Here is a 16,295-nt window from a genome sequence, read left to right as displayed (position 1 = left end):
AGTGTTTCGAAAATATGCAATCGGAAAAGATCTTACCGCATTTACTTTCATTTCGTTTAAGAAAAAAGTTCATCGAACTATTGGAAAACCAGTGTCACTTGCATTGGCATATTATAAGTAATTAAAAACTTCTCAATAATACATAGATGTGTATTGTTTTAAAATATTATTGTATATAAATAATTTATATAATATTTTTTCGACAATAGAAGGAAATAGCATTCTTAAAAAGGATTCGGTAAGAATTCAATGAAAGATTAATTAATTTTATTTATTTTGATGTTTATTTTAATGTCGGAGCTACATAGAATAATATATAATGAGTAATTAGCATTAATTCTAATTTAACATGTGCTAGTTCTACTTACATATACATGTATATTTTTATATATTATCCCTCAATAACAATATATTATACCCAATTTATATTCACCATTTTTCTGTATTTTGTATTGATAAAGCATTTATTGTATTATATCTATTTTAAAATCAATGATTTGAAGACATAAAAATTTATTCCTATACAACTGAAATACTGATATTATTTTCAATATTTTAAATTGAACATGGATAAGAATATAAGCTATACTTGTAGAATGAATAATATTCTTGCAAAAACAAATTTATATAAGTAGAAAGATTAAATATTATAATATTATAGAGTAATAATAATGATTAAAGAGATATAGATTACAGTTTATCTTAAACAATTGAAAATAAAATAAGAGGGGGGGGGGAGAGATTCTGTTACTTCACAATTTAAATCGTAATATCATTCTGTCGCTAAAAAGTGAAATTTTTAATTCAATTGTTTCTATGTGTATGTGTGCGTGTGTGTACCTTATCAGTTCGTTAAAACACATTAATGTACTAGTTAGAAAATCTAGTTTCATTAGCTTTGATAACAGAAGCGATAATTAGGTCTAAAGTAACATTAATGCTTTAAAAAAATTACTTATCTAAATTCGCTTACTTATTTGCAATGTACTATTCTTTATTACTTTTCTAACTATTGCGAAATTTGTTTGAATAATTTAAAAATTGAAATTTATTAAATTATATCATTCAATGAAATAAAATGTAAGAGGCATATTAAGATAATTATAGATGCATAAACTAATCAAAGATATCTGCATTGGATTAAACACAAACACAACTTATATATATTATATTCAATATGTTTAGTACAATTATAACGAGACATCAATAACAAGCTTCTTAAAGATATATACGGGCAAGAATGTATAATCTACTTCGAGTCAACAAAACAAATAGACCATTTTTTAATGGCATCGTGATGACTGTGAAATTATCATAATATCTATTTTTGCACTTTCTTGTTTCTAGACACATTATAGTTTATGTACTAAATGTAGATTCAAGAATTGAAAACTAGGAATGACACGGATACAATACACACTTATGTCTTCGATATAAGAGAAATATTCATTAATTGCTTAATGTGAGTGTGGGAGTATAATGTGTTCGAAAACTATATTATAATATTTCGGTGGATATTATTTATCTGTGAAATTTCAATGAGAAATTTTCCTGATACATAGTTATCAACCTTGAAATAAATGCTATCATAGACGGAACTTACGCAAAATAACTTATAACCACAGTTTTGTTACTCGATAGTATCGATACCATTTACGGGAGGTTTTGAAGACATCGACATGTGGTTGTTGTGGTTTTGTTGATGACTCTTTGCATGTGTTACTTTGGAAACACATGGACGACCAGCTAGAAAAGTTGCGAACTGCTCCTGTAAAAGTAGCATCAGTTGCTTGATACTATTTTTTGTATTGATACTAGTTGATGACATAGGTACATCATAATTAATAAAAATCTATAATAAATGTGGTTCGTGGTTAAACATTATTAGAGTGAACATTATTTGAATTCTACATACCAATAAATGATTTGTAGATGAATTGAGCCTTTGTATAGCCAAATTAATGGCTGAAATTTGTTCTTTTGCTGCACCCCTTTTACCGATAATTGGCATCATCTTCAGAACAAAAAGAGGCCGAATAAACATAGATAAACGAAGGAACCGTAGTAATGAATATTTCAAGAATTGAATGATGTACAAATTTATTGACAATTACTCTGAAAGTAGCATCCGCAACTACGAGCAATTGATGCGACACTCCAATGAGAAGTCTACCAAGATTGCGCGGGGTTCTAGCTGCTAACGTTGTTGTCCCATTCACTAGATGAACAATACGACGCGCAGATTCACGCGTTAAAAGAACCAATAACTGTTCTAGAGTAGCTGGTCGAGCTTGGTTTTCTGGTTCAGGCAAACTTAATGTTCCCCAAAGTTCTTTCGCCTTTTTAAATGCTAGTTTTGGGTCCGTTGCTAACTGTAACATATCAACTTCATCGTTCGCATAACAGAGCAAGTATATAATTGGAAAGTGATCAATGATGCAAAGTATAGTTTCTTTATTCAGTAAATGATATTAATAAATAATACAAATAAATAATACTTACTCAAGGCTTCCTTCTCCTTTCTTTTTACTTTTGCTAATTTTTATTTATTATTTGTATTGTTTATTACGTATATCAGCTGAAAGAAGTGTTACTTACCAATTCTACAATATATAAAAGTATATGAATGCATTCCGTTCCTTGTTCCTTAAGCGCTCGAGCTTCCGCTAATGTGCGACGCGTTAGCCGTTTTTGTAATTTCCTAGATAACCTGGCACCGTGTTTGATAGTTCGTGTGGTCTTACTCACAGGTTCAGATGGAGAGGAATCTAAAAAATAATTTTCGTTGTCAACGATTTAACTTAATCGATTATTTGTTTGCTCGATACGGTACTTGACGTATCAGTTAACACTGAAACGCTAGAACCGATGATTAAAGATGGAGACCAAAGAAATAAAGATGAAAAATACACGAAAAGGTATATAATGCGAGGGAAAATCACTAATTTAATTATTTGAACACTACGTGTCACGATTAGTTCGAATAATCAATATTTAATATATATTTAGAAGTTTAATTTGATATTAATTGAACATGATTTCATTTGTTATACATACAGTGATAAACAAAAAGTATTTGCACATACCTTTATTCTCCAAATGAAGTGTGTCTTTACCAGATTTTATACACTTCATTTTCATAGTACAAAATTTTTGTAATCATATGAAATTACTGTTAAGTGATATAAAATTTAATATACTTAGATTTAATTAGTTAATACGTAAATACTATAATAAATACAATGAAGTATGAATACTTTTTGTATCCACTGTATATAGAAAATGTAAAAGATTACTTTCTTAAGTTGCTATTAGAATATTTAAAATATGGTCTAAATTACTATCGGCAATTTAAAACGAATTTACCATGGTCTACTGTATCGGTAGAATCAGCAGGCAAGTAACGATCAACATATTTATCTGCGACAGTTAGAGCCCCATCTAATCTATCTACCGCTGCGTTCGCGGCTTGGCTTCCTATCAGTTTCACGCTTCCGGCACGCATTAGAACAGGCCTCACGATTTTGTTGCTCACATATTCTCGTGCATTGCAGTATATCTTTGTAATATAAAATACACATTGATTTCATTCTTTAGAATAATGAAATGTCAAATAACTAACATTTAACTTTAACTGTACTTACAAGATGCGGAGGAAGATGCACGGCTGGTACTCTCTGTTCAACGATATCGATACCTTTACAGAGCAATTGATCGATCGTCATAATAGGCCCATTTAATACGGAAATCGCAGGTTTCGCTGACGCTGTTGCAATTGCAAGTGATTGTTCGGCAGTATATAAACTCCAGCTCATCAATGAATTTGAACGCTGAAATTAACAATATCATGTTTGTCCCTTGATTTTGATTTTTTTCGTGAGGATATGACGATTACTAAGCTAGATAAATGGAAGATTAAGTAGAATAAGATTAATGTTTAAAGATGTGGTTGACATTTAAATTAATACGAATATAAAGAACATAAACTTATTAACAAATTGCTTTATTGCTGCATACACGTGCATTTATCTTAATCAGCCGTTTAAAATTTCTAACTAAAAAGTCATTGAGAAATATTTAAATTCTTGCATTAAAGCAATATTTTCATTTTTAGTTTATATACTTTCATACTTCTCTATTTTAAAGATAGCAGTTTGCTCACGCTATTTTACTTCTGGATACAATGTACATATATAAAAGTTTTGCTGATCATTGCAAACATACGGCACTTTCACGACAAACGAAACTAGCAAGTGAAGGATGAGAGAAAGTGGAGCGATTCGTGAAACTGTCAGATTATTAAAACAGTTTTGCTTACCTTTAGTCTATCGTAGACGTTACCAGCGATATGTATACTGTTTTCTACAATAGGCAGGTTGGAGATTCTAACAACTGATTCGAAACGCGGCAAATCGGAGTGCCGTTTGTTTTCGGAATATCGAGTTTTCGGGATTGTTCGCGCCATTTGAGATAGTTGCTGTAATTAAGTCAAAATTATTATTTTCATTTCTAGTACAAAAAATACTAATACTCATATGTATACACAAGTACCAATTTCGAGCTTTCTGTTACTTATGTATGTTTTTGTATATTATGTTTTAATTATATTTTATATCATATTACACCTTTCTATTCCGAATGATAGTTTTCATCTTAAAAATTTATTCCTTTTCTATATTTTTCATAAATCTCTAGCAACGTAAATAATCTATACATACAATGTAGAACTAACAACGACATGGTAACATTTCATTTTTAGTACTTATTTTTAACAATATTCTTAACGTCAGTCGTCTTACAATAAAAGGAAACGAATGTTGTTGGTACTGTTTATAATAAATGTGTGATAACTTTTGATAGATACACATACAAGTGCAAACAAGAGTATAAAACGATTGTATGCATATACGTATAGTAAAGGAAGTTAATGATTAGAAAGGTCTGATCAGTTACATTACGTCGTCGAATAATATTCTTACAGCTTTGCAAAATTTTTAAATACACGATATATACAGTGCTGTATACTAATCGAGAGAAACCAGTTGTAGCAATTGATAAGAAAGGTCACATTATAATGTACCTCGTGGTTAATGTCGAGGCTGTACTTTCTCTTCAAGTATGTCAATAACTTAGATTTATTTATAGAGATCTGTTACCTACATCTTTAAGTCATATACTTAAATAATAAATACAAATATAAATAATATAAGTTGTCTCACTTCCGAAACTAAGAACGCCAATTTTATGTCGACAGAATGGTGTACACAAGTTTGTTTCAAACTTACTATAAAACCATAAAATTATACTATAGGTTCACGTTAAACACCGGTCGATACCCTTATTCTTATCGCGCTTATCGAAACTATAACGCAAACTTTGTCGATTAATTCGAACTAATCCTAATTCGAACAATATCTCGTATTTATATATGTGATATATATGATGTATATACATGAGAGAGAGAGTGAGAGAGGGGGGGAGAGAGGGAGAGAGAGAGAGACAGAGAGAGAGAGAAGTAGTAGTAGAAGAAAGCGTCATCAGATTCAATATGTATATAAGCACGGAAGAAACGAATTTGAGGAATAATCGTTCGAAAGTAATTGGAATAAATATTTTCGAAGCTATTACAAAATATATTATAACGTTGTTAGAAAATATTCTTATAATAACAAGTTCAATAAACCTCAATATATATCTAAAATATTGCCGTATCTAATATAGTTGTATAGAGAATATATAGAGAATACAGATATCGAATTTCACAATCTGAATCTATTTCACAATAAGGATAGGAATTAGTTATCCAATTTCTTATATAACGTAACAAAGTTAATACGCATATAAAATTTTGCTTCATTAAACATAGATTCTATTAATCTTTAAAATAGAACTTTACCAGAGAGACAGAGATTAATGAATTTTACGGTAAACGCCAGATATAGTGACCGAATCACACGAGGATGATCGAATTGCATTTAAATCTATATTAAAGTTTGAAAATCCATGAAAATTGGACTTAACCAATGACTAGTCGATCGATAGTAGTTGCACAGATAATTGATCCTTACCTTAGGCTGCGAAAAGGCAAATGGACCGATAGTAAGGCGAAGACTTGATCACGATGAAATTATATAACGGAACTTAGCAGGGTGTAAAAACAGATGGAATGACAGAGTCAGTGTTTCGCGAAAGAACACGCCACTGACTGCACGTCGGAGTCTGCGAAATGGTATCTCATCGGTTTGACCTATGACACGCCGATTATACAGCCACGGCGACCATCATGCCTCATGAATCTATTTTTTTCTCAGCTCTTGCTTTACACTTATAATCTAATAATACACAGTAAAAGTTCTGTATAAAGATCATAGAGAAATGAAGGTTAATCCTGATTCGTCCGCTCATTCACATTTAATTTTTTGCTTAAACACGAGGGGTAATGCATGTTACACTATTCAAGGTTAGGTTTACTATAAAGCGTATTTTTTTATATACATAATTATATGTGTAATTGGAGTAAAAATTGAGTTAATTAATATTTATAGTTTGCAGCGAATTTTAGTATCGGGCGATTTTAAGGGAATCTGATTTCTATATCTGTCACGATTATTCATTTTCACAGGTAAATATTTCAATGAAATACAATGTTTCGTAATTTAGAAATTTAATAAATCGATGATAGAAATTTCTAATGGAAAATAATAATATAGATGGAAATTTCAAACTGAATATTTTCAGAATTCATTGAAAAAGTTTAAGTTTCTTACTGTACAAAAATATTCAGCAACTGTTTATAAAAAGATATCTAACAATTTTTTAATTCAGAAAATGTTAGATGTTGCAATGGTTCAATTCATTAATGTTGAACAGTCAATTTCACGGAGATACGAATTGTCTCAGTAATTAGAAAGAAAAGAAAAGATACATAATTCTAAAACGAAAGTTACTATTATAGAACACAATAAGATGAATATCATCCTAAATAATTGGATGAGCATTTTTAAAAATCATCATCATCGTAATCATTTGTCATTTGTTACAAGTAATGGTAAATAAATATTTTAATCTGAAGTTATAAATGTACAACGGTGGTAGTACGTATTTAGAAATTAAATTATTTGGGAATTAATGTAATACTCAAATACTTGTAACATTTAAATTATTTCAATTATTTCAATGTAAAACATATATAACGTGTTACGCATGCAGAAAATTATACATTTAAAAATACGTAACGCCAGACATAAGCGATACGATAAAGAAGAAAGTAGTTGCGACATGGTAGTAGTCGAAGGGCAGTGAATCTACTTATAGTAATAGCTATAGAAAATTTATAGTGGAAAAGGAGACTACGTGGAAAACTTTAAATTATCGCCAGCAGACGTTCTTAATTGCTATACAAAGTCCATCGCATCAAACGACTATTTGCGTGTATGGGATGGTATAGTAATCAGTTGAATATGTGTGAATAAAAATACATCTTATTTTTTATTTGACACGTATTTTGAAGGAAGACATCACGTATCATATTTTTCCTATATTTAATATTATATTAAAATTCAGTTTAGATAATGAGAATTCAAATTTGTATTTCTGAATTTCAGTAAAAAGTTAAGTAATATCAATGTAAAGTAATGAGACGATTTAGAATTTATCTTTCATTGTACAACGTATCATTATACAATTATGCTATTTAGTAGAATTTAATTCTTCCTAAGTCCATTTGACAGACTGTTATGTCTTTGTAACAGAAACAAAGATTAATTCGTGATATTAAGGTGTAGAAAAATCATATTTCTGATAACCTTTGTACTACAGGATATCTATTGGAAACTATTTAGTCAATGATCAAGTTCAGGAAAAGCTATTTGAGTTATTTGAATTGGATAGTCATTTTAAGAGTGGGATGGATTTTTTGAGGATTAAGAAATAAAACACCTTTCTATATTAAAGACGGGAAATTCTAGGCGAATTTTATCTTATTGTTTTGAAAGAAATATTGATTTTTGAAATGTGTCGCTGGAAAACAAATTATCTATTTTTAGAAAGTCAAAGGTTTAAAGGTTGATTGGATTATTTATTAAGAGTTGGTTTATTTATTATTTACCAAAGAGATATGGTATCTATCGTTTAAAAAAAGGATTTCAACAAAATCCATTTAAACCGAAACAAGACTAGCTAAAACACCCCAAAGAAAACTGTTTATAACTGTTATAATATTAATGTATGTTAAATAAGTTTGAATACAATGTTTCTCAATTTATAAATCTAGTATGTAGAAAATTAGACACAACCACACTGTAATTAAGTGTGTTCTTAGTTCATCAATCCCAGTTTAATGACATAGATAACAAGTAATAAGGAGAGAAATGAATTATTGAGCCCACTAATGCAATAATTGCATCACATGGTAAATGGTTATTATGTACACGCACGATTACACGTGTACATCATTCTTTTTTATATCGCTAATTTATTTTATATGGTTTAGAAGATTTAAATTTAAATATTCTCAGTTCAATAAAATGGAACTCAATATCCATATTATAGGAATAGTGTAATAGCACAAGTCCATTTTGTACAAATAATCTTCTTCTTAATATATACAATTAGTAGAATCATCACTTAAAATTAAGTTGAACATGGTTATTAGATATATAAGCATGATTGTTATTAGAATTAGAAAATTGTTTCATTTCTTCTGGATTATTCTTCTGGTTATTGTAACATTATATAAGAATGATTAAAATCATGTTTTAAAATTATTAAAGATATCCAAATGAAATGAGAATTTTTAAAGAATTTTTCAAACTTTGTAATAGCCCATTGTATATGTTTTACATATACATGTAATATTATATGTATGTATATGCATACTGAAAATAATACAATAAGAATCCGATCAAGTGTAGCATATGCAGCGAAGTGCAATAAAATAAACGATATCTATATTTAGTTGAAATTATCGCGGCTCCTCGTGTGATTTAATAATTGTTTTAGAGGATAGTCGCTGAGTATATTATCAACAATTAATTTTTTTATTTATCACTATTACAAGATTATTATTATTATTGTCATAAAATGATTTCTCACTGTTCGTTTCTTTTATTAGTTTCTTAACGCGAAGCAAATGATAAGTGGAGCGCGGTTCTAATTTATGTTCAATACAAACATTCTGCAATTGATCTTATTAGTTTTAACTGTGATGTATATCAAAATTTATTTTTGGTTTCTATGCAAACATTATCATACAATACATATAGTAACTTATTGAAAAAATCTACAGTAAATAATAATTCTTTAGGAAATGCGATTTCTCTACGAGCGTAATTAGCCATACGACTCAGCATAATGGGAATTTTATAATAGTCATGGTCATGACTAACTTTTAGATGATACGTAAATGACGATGCAAAAAATTCCTGGAATACGGAAAACATTATGCCGTAGGGATTATTCAATGCTCGAAGAAGGTAGCAAAGATAAAAATATTTAAAGAATACAATCGTGTTGAAGTTGGTATATTATATTTGTCAGTTATTGTAAGATATTAGTAATATAATATGGTATAATAAAATATGAGATTTAATTGTTAGTTTCCGGCAGATTCAATGATATTTTGATTACTTAGACTTAGATACTTTATCAGCCGCATCATTGACTAAATACAAAATAGACCTGTGTTTAAAATTTTGTGTCTCACATTCTGAAACACAACCTCGAAAAGAATCAGAGCGTTTCTTATGGAGCGTTCAAATGATCAATATTATTGTCAATATTTAGGGTTTTCAACATTGTATTGACAATGCATCTATATTTGTCGTCGGTGGTTGAGAATTTTGGATATTGACAGTAATATTGACATTAATGTTCATCATCTGAACGTTCCTTTATGCTTTTTGTGATTTGCTACGAATATAGGAATTATATTCAATTTAAGCATCGAAAGCGATAAAAATGAACTTGATATCTACGGAACATCGCGATCTGTACTACCGAGCGTTAAGGGATTTATCCATAAATGTCTGTGGTTTATCACAGAGGTTACTGGTCTGTGGCTTTATCTGTAATTTAGTTAATGATAAAAAAGATCACGAATAACCATATGTAAGTATGTAGGAATATGAAGCATTATCTATTGATGGTAACAAATTTCTTACTTGCTTACGAACTAAAAATTGAAACCTGTTGATTTTATTTTAAAATAATAACTAACTTAATTAAAAATATTATCGTAAATGTAATATCTTTTAATACGTGTAGTCGAAGCTTCGAACAGAAAATCAAGAAAACGAAAGGCAAGATTTATTGATCCCGTTATGGGAGAAGAAAGAATTAACAGAATTGTAGCAACACAAGAGGAGAAAGAAAAAGTAACAGATTAAGTTAAACTTTCATTTGTAAGAGAGAAAATGGATGAACTAGCTAAACAAGGTCAACTTTTTTAAGGAAGAAGAAAGGCTCTGATAAAAATTAAGTTAAAATTAGACTTTGATTGACTTTCTTTCTTCTACAAATGTCGATTAAATGTTTTACAGAGTTAAAAACTTTATAAGTTAACTTAAAAACATTATATGTTTTTATATCTGTAACACATATTCTTACCTAGATTTCAAATTGTCTCCTATTTCATTTCAACTATTTATCACGTTTCATTTTTAATGTTATGACACACAATATTGACGCATTATAATGCGAATTTCATATTAAAGTAGAACGATCAGATAATAAAGCACACGAATAGCAAAATGTTCGAGTAGTAAAATGTTTAGATAACAAGTGTTGTAATCGAGTATCTATTATTATTCTAATATTTGTATTAAACTGTATTCAACATTTAACGACAAAAATAGTTCGGGTTTTATACAACTCTACCACTATGATACATAATCTCTGCATTCAAATTCGAATGTTATATCATATATTGTTTTTGTTCAACTTAATCCTAGTTTTTATTAAATAGAGTATATTTTATAACTTGACCTGTTATTTTGTGCTAAAAATGTCTAGAAATACTATCTATAGAAAAATAAATGAATATATCACGAAACATTAAAAGTAAAATAATTTTAAAACGGCAACAAGAGAAGCTTTCCAATTATTCGAAAATTATTTGACAAATTTTTATTTGTGTGTTTAATTATCATCTATAAACGTCTTTAATTTTTCTTAGTTCAAAATATTTTCCAATGTCCCGTATTAATCCGTGCATGCAATTATTTTTATCACAAGTGGTTGAAGAAAAAGGCAAAAATCCCATAATGGGTACATTTTTTCCCAAGTGGAGTTATGTCCAAGATTTCTGAACTTTTATCTCTTTTCAAATGAAATCGCATATTTGTTTCTAACTGGGTGTACAATGCACTTTGAAATAGTTTCATTGACCCTAGTCAAGCCCTAGTTCTGAGGTCATTTAGGGTTAAACAAAATTTACCTTCGTTGAATAGACAAAAGATGTTCTTCGTAGTTGTGAATGTCATGTGGCCGTGGCACGAACTTACGCAAATGTTGTTGGTTATAGACAGCTGTGTTTACAAATACGAGATGTCCATTGTTAGGCTCTTAGGCCGCAATTACTTCACACTCAAAACACAGTAAATTGTATTTGAAATTATTTTTCCAATAGCGAATAGAGTTTCAGAGATTAAAGTGAGACGACGCGACGTGTATGTGCATTGTAAATAGTACTTGCCGCATCTAATCGGACACAAAAGGCTGTATCTACCTGAACAATAATATACTTATTCCCGTGTTGTCGGTAATTAATTACATTAAATTAATTTTTTCTTTCTATATAGTATAATAAAATACAGTGTTTCCATTTTCGAAAAGTTGTCTACGCATTTCTTATAAATACGCCTATTATCTTTTATTTCAAATTATCGTGTATCCATATATAATATTATTCCCTAATATTAAATAGATCTAAATAAATAAAATAATTTGTAAATCACTAACATTTCTATATAAATGGAATGTTTATAATGAAAACTTTTTGTATATATGATACACTTTACGTCTATAATATATAATCACCGACTAATATCTAATCGTATGAATCTCTTTCCAAAATCAGCACACGATAATAATATTATTCTCTCATTCACTACACAATATTAACATATATCTATAACGTTATTATTATTGATTCTTTTTTATACACAAAAGTGCATAGTGATATCAAGTGGATGGATATCTAGAGGTGTATTAAACGGGGTTAGGTGCGGTCACTGAATGTGATGTCCATAGTTCCGGGTATCTTTATCAAAGAATACCAACGAGATAGTTTTTTTTGGTAACCAGTCTGGTCTTTGCATATGCGTAAGTAAATATTAGCGGAGGATGATGAGGGTCTCCGACCATTTCCTCCCTTCTTTTTCCTGTCTCTTTTCACGTGGCCATTCTCACGTTGACCACCCTCGACATAGCAATCCGTTCATTCATTTCAGCTTCCGTCGCGACGTCATTCTGAAACCCTGTCTTTACCTGTGCTCTGGTCTCAGAACCCCCATCAAAAACCTTTCTCTGATGTTACCTTCATTCAAACAGATATCCAAGACAAGTCCCTCCTTACCTCAGGGGTAAAATTTTTCAATGCTCTTTTTCGTTTCATAACCGAATCCCATCGGGCGTCATATATATTGCGATTATAAGCAAAACTATTTCACACAGATATGTATATTTATTATACACATTCAATTAAAAATAATTAAAAATAATAATCAGTGAATTGTTATTTTAATTAGATGCATTGTCAAAGACATTCGTTTTAAACACTTAAAAAGCATTAAAATCAATCGTTATTCATCAATTGTCACTCTAGACGATCTTCGTATATCAGACATCTTTTCTAAGATTTAAGAAAATGGGTTTAAGCGATGGTAGATTGAAATATATTTTAGAAACTAAGAATTATTTGCTACGTATTTTGAAGAGATTGATGAAAAATGATACCATTATTAATAAATGTTCTAGGGAATGTTAAAGAACGACTTCAAGTTAGTTAAACTAATTTTATTGGCCGTACTGTTACATCTTGTTCGATATATATTTTAGTTTAATTCATTGGTAAATATAAATAATGACAACATTTGTATGATGAATGCAAACATTGCAATAAAGTGTCGGTATTCTTGTTGTATATTCTGTAATGTTTCAACTTTCGTTTGTACGTTAGACGCTTCTGACTTCAATGATACGAAACATGTCATGAGAAATGAACTGCTACTGCAGTCATATAAAAGGAAATATAAGATACAAGAGAAGAATTTCCTGGACGTAATATGAAATTTTACAATTGTTTATCAAATAAATTCATATTATTCCCATTCGGTGGAAATGGACAGTATCCATATTTATGCGAAGTAATATATGCTACTAAATAATTTACATATAATATATTTAATATAAATGTTAAACAAAACTAGTTCAGTATCTTTACTTTTGAATCCAGGAAATCATTCATACACACCGAAGATAAATTTTAATATGTTATTTTAATTTATTGCAATAAATATAAGAAGGATATATAATACAACTTATTGTATTATGCCCTGCATGTTACTTTGTAATTCGTAAACAGTATGAAAAATCTTATATCTGATATACGAAAATTTTATTTTTAATTTCCATGAAAAAAATTTACGAATGTAAACTGCGAATTTTTCATTATATTAATCCTCCGCTAATTTTATACATTTTCTGTCAAGAGGCAAGTCAAGTTCGAAAAACAAGAAACCAATGAGAGTTAAGATTTCAATTATTCAATCTGCAGAAACCTAACAGAATCTACCACTCAATGATCCAACAACCTAGCAATTAATATACTATTATGTCTATCAATTACATAACAGCCTCCTATATGTCAAAGCATATATATGAATGGCAGTCCAATTAAACATATTTTTGACCCAGTTTAAAAGACAAGTCCTCAGGAACGCGTGTACCAAAGGGGCGAATCAACTGATCCCTGTGTTGTTCGTGACGCTATGTTGCTTCGCTCGTGCTCCTGTGGCACGGTGTTAATTTTGGACTGTGCTCGATCACACATCCTCGTCAAAGGAGAAGATTGGGATCAGCGATAGAGCTTTGCATGCGCCGACCTACTGCCGTTGCACAGTTTGCAGCGTGTCGTGTATCTCCAAAAGCTGTTCGTTAATCGACGTGATCACGCCGCGCCGCCGTGCCGCGATGTAAACTCGTACAATTAGTTGAACTTCGAGATAAGCCACAGCGCGAATTCATGCAAACCCCTTCTTTTTATTTTTCGAGTCAAATCTCGAACAATTCCTCAAATCTTACGTCTCTGCCAACTTGCCTCGAACGCGTAAAGGACATTTTCATCGCACGTCTCGTTATTCTGTCTCGTTGTGAATTTCCCATTTTAATTTCACGCGCACGTGTGCATAGTGCTTCATGAAGAAATTTGAACACTTACTTGAAGAATTTTTTGTGGATGTGTATGTGCGTGTTATATGTATAAAGTATCTGGAAATTTTACTAATATTGAAGAAAGACATAATTATCATAGTTATTTGTAAAGTTAGGACAAACTTATGTAATTAATATTATTAATGCTAAGAATAGTTTCAATAATACATTGAGAATTATTAAATCATTGACTGTTCAAATAGTTCATAGCTATTATACTACTGAAATTATTGATTTATTTGTAGGTATATGTTACATTTTAAGTAGCCTACTGTGCTTGATTGTAATTAAAGCTTAGTGTTGCAATCAGTATATTAGTATATGTACATATACTCACTTTGTAATATATTGCTCACAATACTTATTAATAATATATCATGTTTAATAGGAGTATAATACCTACGAGTTTATACGATTCAATTCATTAATTGCGAAAATATATATTTCTACTTATTTAAAAATAGATATTTATAATCCCAGGAAACAACGATCATAGAAAAACTGAACACGTTTGATAAATATGTACTTGCAATGAGTTTTTATACTAGCTTTAATGTAGCCAATAATAATAGATAGAAAAGCTTTTCCTGTTTACCCTGATAATGGTTACTTTGTTAACTCGAAAGAAGATAAAAATACGTAGGAAGCAATAGCTAAACGCGAAAATAGTATAAGCTGAAACAAAATGGTCACTTGGGTATAAAATTTATGACGATGTAAGAATGAAAGAATGCTACGGAACTCGTTCTGCAAGTGTGTTTGTTTTAGAATTTCTCCTCTTTTTGACTTTCCTTCCTACAAATTTTCATCTTATGTCTGACAATGCCCATTGTGTTACCTCATCGTGGTAACAGTAAGTAACGGATGTGCAAAGCGAAATATCATGTTTTATCTCGTCCCGAATTTTTAATATAATTGATCGAATCTTTGTTTCCATATCAAACAAAAAATTAAAAATATTCAAGTAATAATGTGTAAACCAAGGTCTTTTAGTAGATTCAATTAACTGCAACTAATTCTACGTAACAATATAAACGATAATTCTTAACATATCCACAATACATCATTTATAAACATTGTAATACTTCAGGAATTATTAGCGATTTTACAGTAGTTGATATTTTAATTTGAAAGTTTTCGTGATTTTATGTAAATGTATTTTTACAGGAATAATATCAAGTACTATTTGTATCAATATATTTGTACCATAATTTGGATATTTAGTATACTTGAGTTTAATATCAGCTTTTAATAATCGTTAATGTTTCGCTCACCTCTTTACTGCAGCGATATTAAATAAATTTTCAAAGAATAAAGTGTACGTAACCTAAATGCGTATACCAATTGCAAATAAAATATCTTGAAAATAATCGAATCAACAAAGAATGAGGAAATATCGCGTGTGCATAAAAACAAGATAGCTATTGAAGATCAAAATCAAGATTTAAATTCAAGATAAAAGACATTTGCATCAATTCTTCAAATTTCGCAATTTTCTTTACAAGAAATTCAAATTCCCTCAAAATTCCTTGACACAGGTGAATTAATCGCTACACAGATGCTTCTTCTATTAACTTTACTATTCTCGAAGAAGTTATTACGACTATGACGAATAAATCGATAATAATTTTCGTTAATTAAATTTACCATACTTTTCGAAAATGCAAAATTCAGATAACCATAGAAAGGGAACTTACAGAGGATGCGATGACAGAAGAAAGACGGAAACAAGCACAAGACAAGGAATGGAAAGGGGGTCAGAATGGAAGAATAAAAGAAGGAATGCGAGATATTAGCGTAATATTATAGTAGAAAGCAGTAGAAATGCATAACATCTTTCGAATGTAGAAGATCACCGAGTAGTT

At 29.8% G+C, this 16,295-nt stretch overlaps 1 protein-coding gene across 2 annotated transcripts; it reads right to left on the bottom strand.

Moving 5' to 3' along the window:
• Positions 1-1,140: 1,140 nt before the first annotated feature.
• On the bottom strand, positions 1,141-6,226 carry LOC117204913 (lipid storage droplets surface-binding protein 1). 2 transcript variants are annotated; one of them, XM_033442821.1, is made up of 8 exons: positions 6,069-6,226; positions 4,319-4,477; positions 3,645-3,830; positions 3,367-3,559; positions 2,599-2,768; positions 2,115-2,372; positions 1,916-2,014; positions 1,141-1,768 (listed from the first exon to the last, which is right to left on the bottom strand). In XM_033442821.1, the coding sequence occupies exons 2-8, from the start codon at positions 4,463-4,465 to the stop codon at positions 1,631-1,633; spliced, it is 1,191 nt and encodes a 396-aa protein (XP_033298712.1). In that variant the 5' UTR covers positions 4,466-4,477; positions 6,069-6,226; the 3' UTR covers positions 1,141-1,630. The 2 variants fall into 2 exon arrangements, with proteins under 2 accessions (XP_033298712.1, XP_033298713.1); XM_033442822.1 differs by lacking the exon at positions 6,069-6,226 and adding an exon at positions 5,286-5,306.
• Between the last annotated feature and the right edge of the window lie 10,069 nt (positions 6,227-16,295).

Source organism: Bombus bifarius, unplaced genomic scaffold (assembly GCF_011952205.1).
Source record: "Bombus bifarius isolate JDL3187 unplaced genomic scaffold, Bbif_JDL3187 scf7180000007984, whole genome shotgun sequence".
Classification (NCBI taxonomy): domain Eukaryota; kingdom Metazoa; phylum Arthropoda; class Insecta; order Hymenoptera; family Apidae; genus Bombus; species Bombus bifarius.
Note: the sequence above shows the minus strand (reverse complement) of the source record. Positions and strands in the feature narration are given on the sequence as shown.

Excerpts from the sequence above, each read along its gene's own strand:
- LOC117204913 (XM_033442821.1), bottom strand. The coding sequence starts at position 4,465 with ATGGCGCGAACAATCCCGAAAACTCGATATTCCGAAAACAAACGGCAC. Across the intron at positions 3,831-4,318 it reads ACGTCTACGATAGACTAAAG|CGTTCAAATTCATTGATGAG; the intron begins GTAAGCAAAACT and ends TGTTAATTTCAG. Across the intron at positions 2,015-2,114 it reads TTGCGGATGCTACTTTCAGA|ATGATGCCAATTATCGGTAA; the intron begins GTAATTGTCAAT and ends TTTGTTCTGAAG.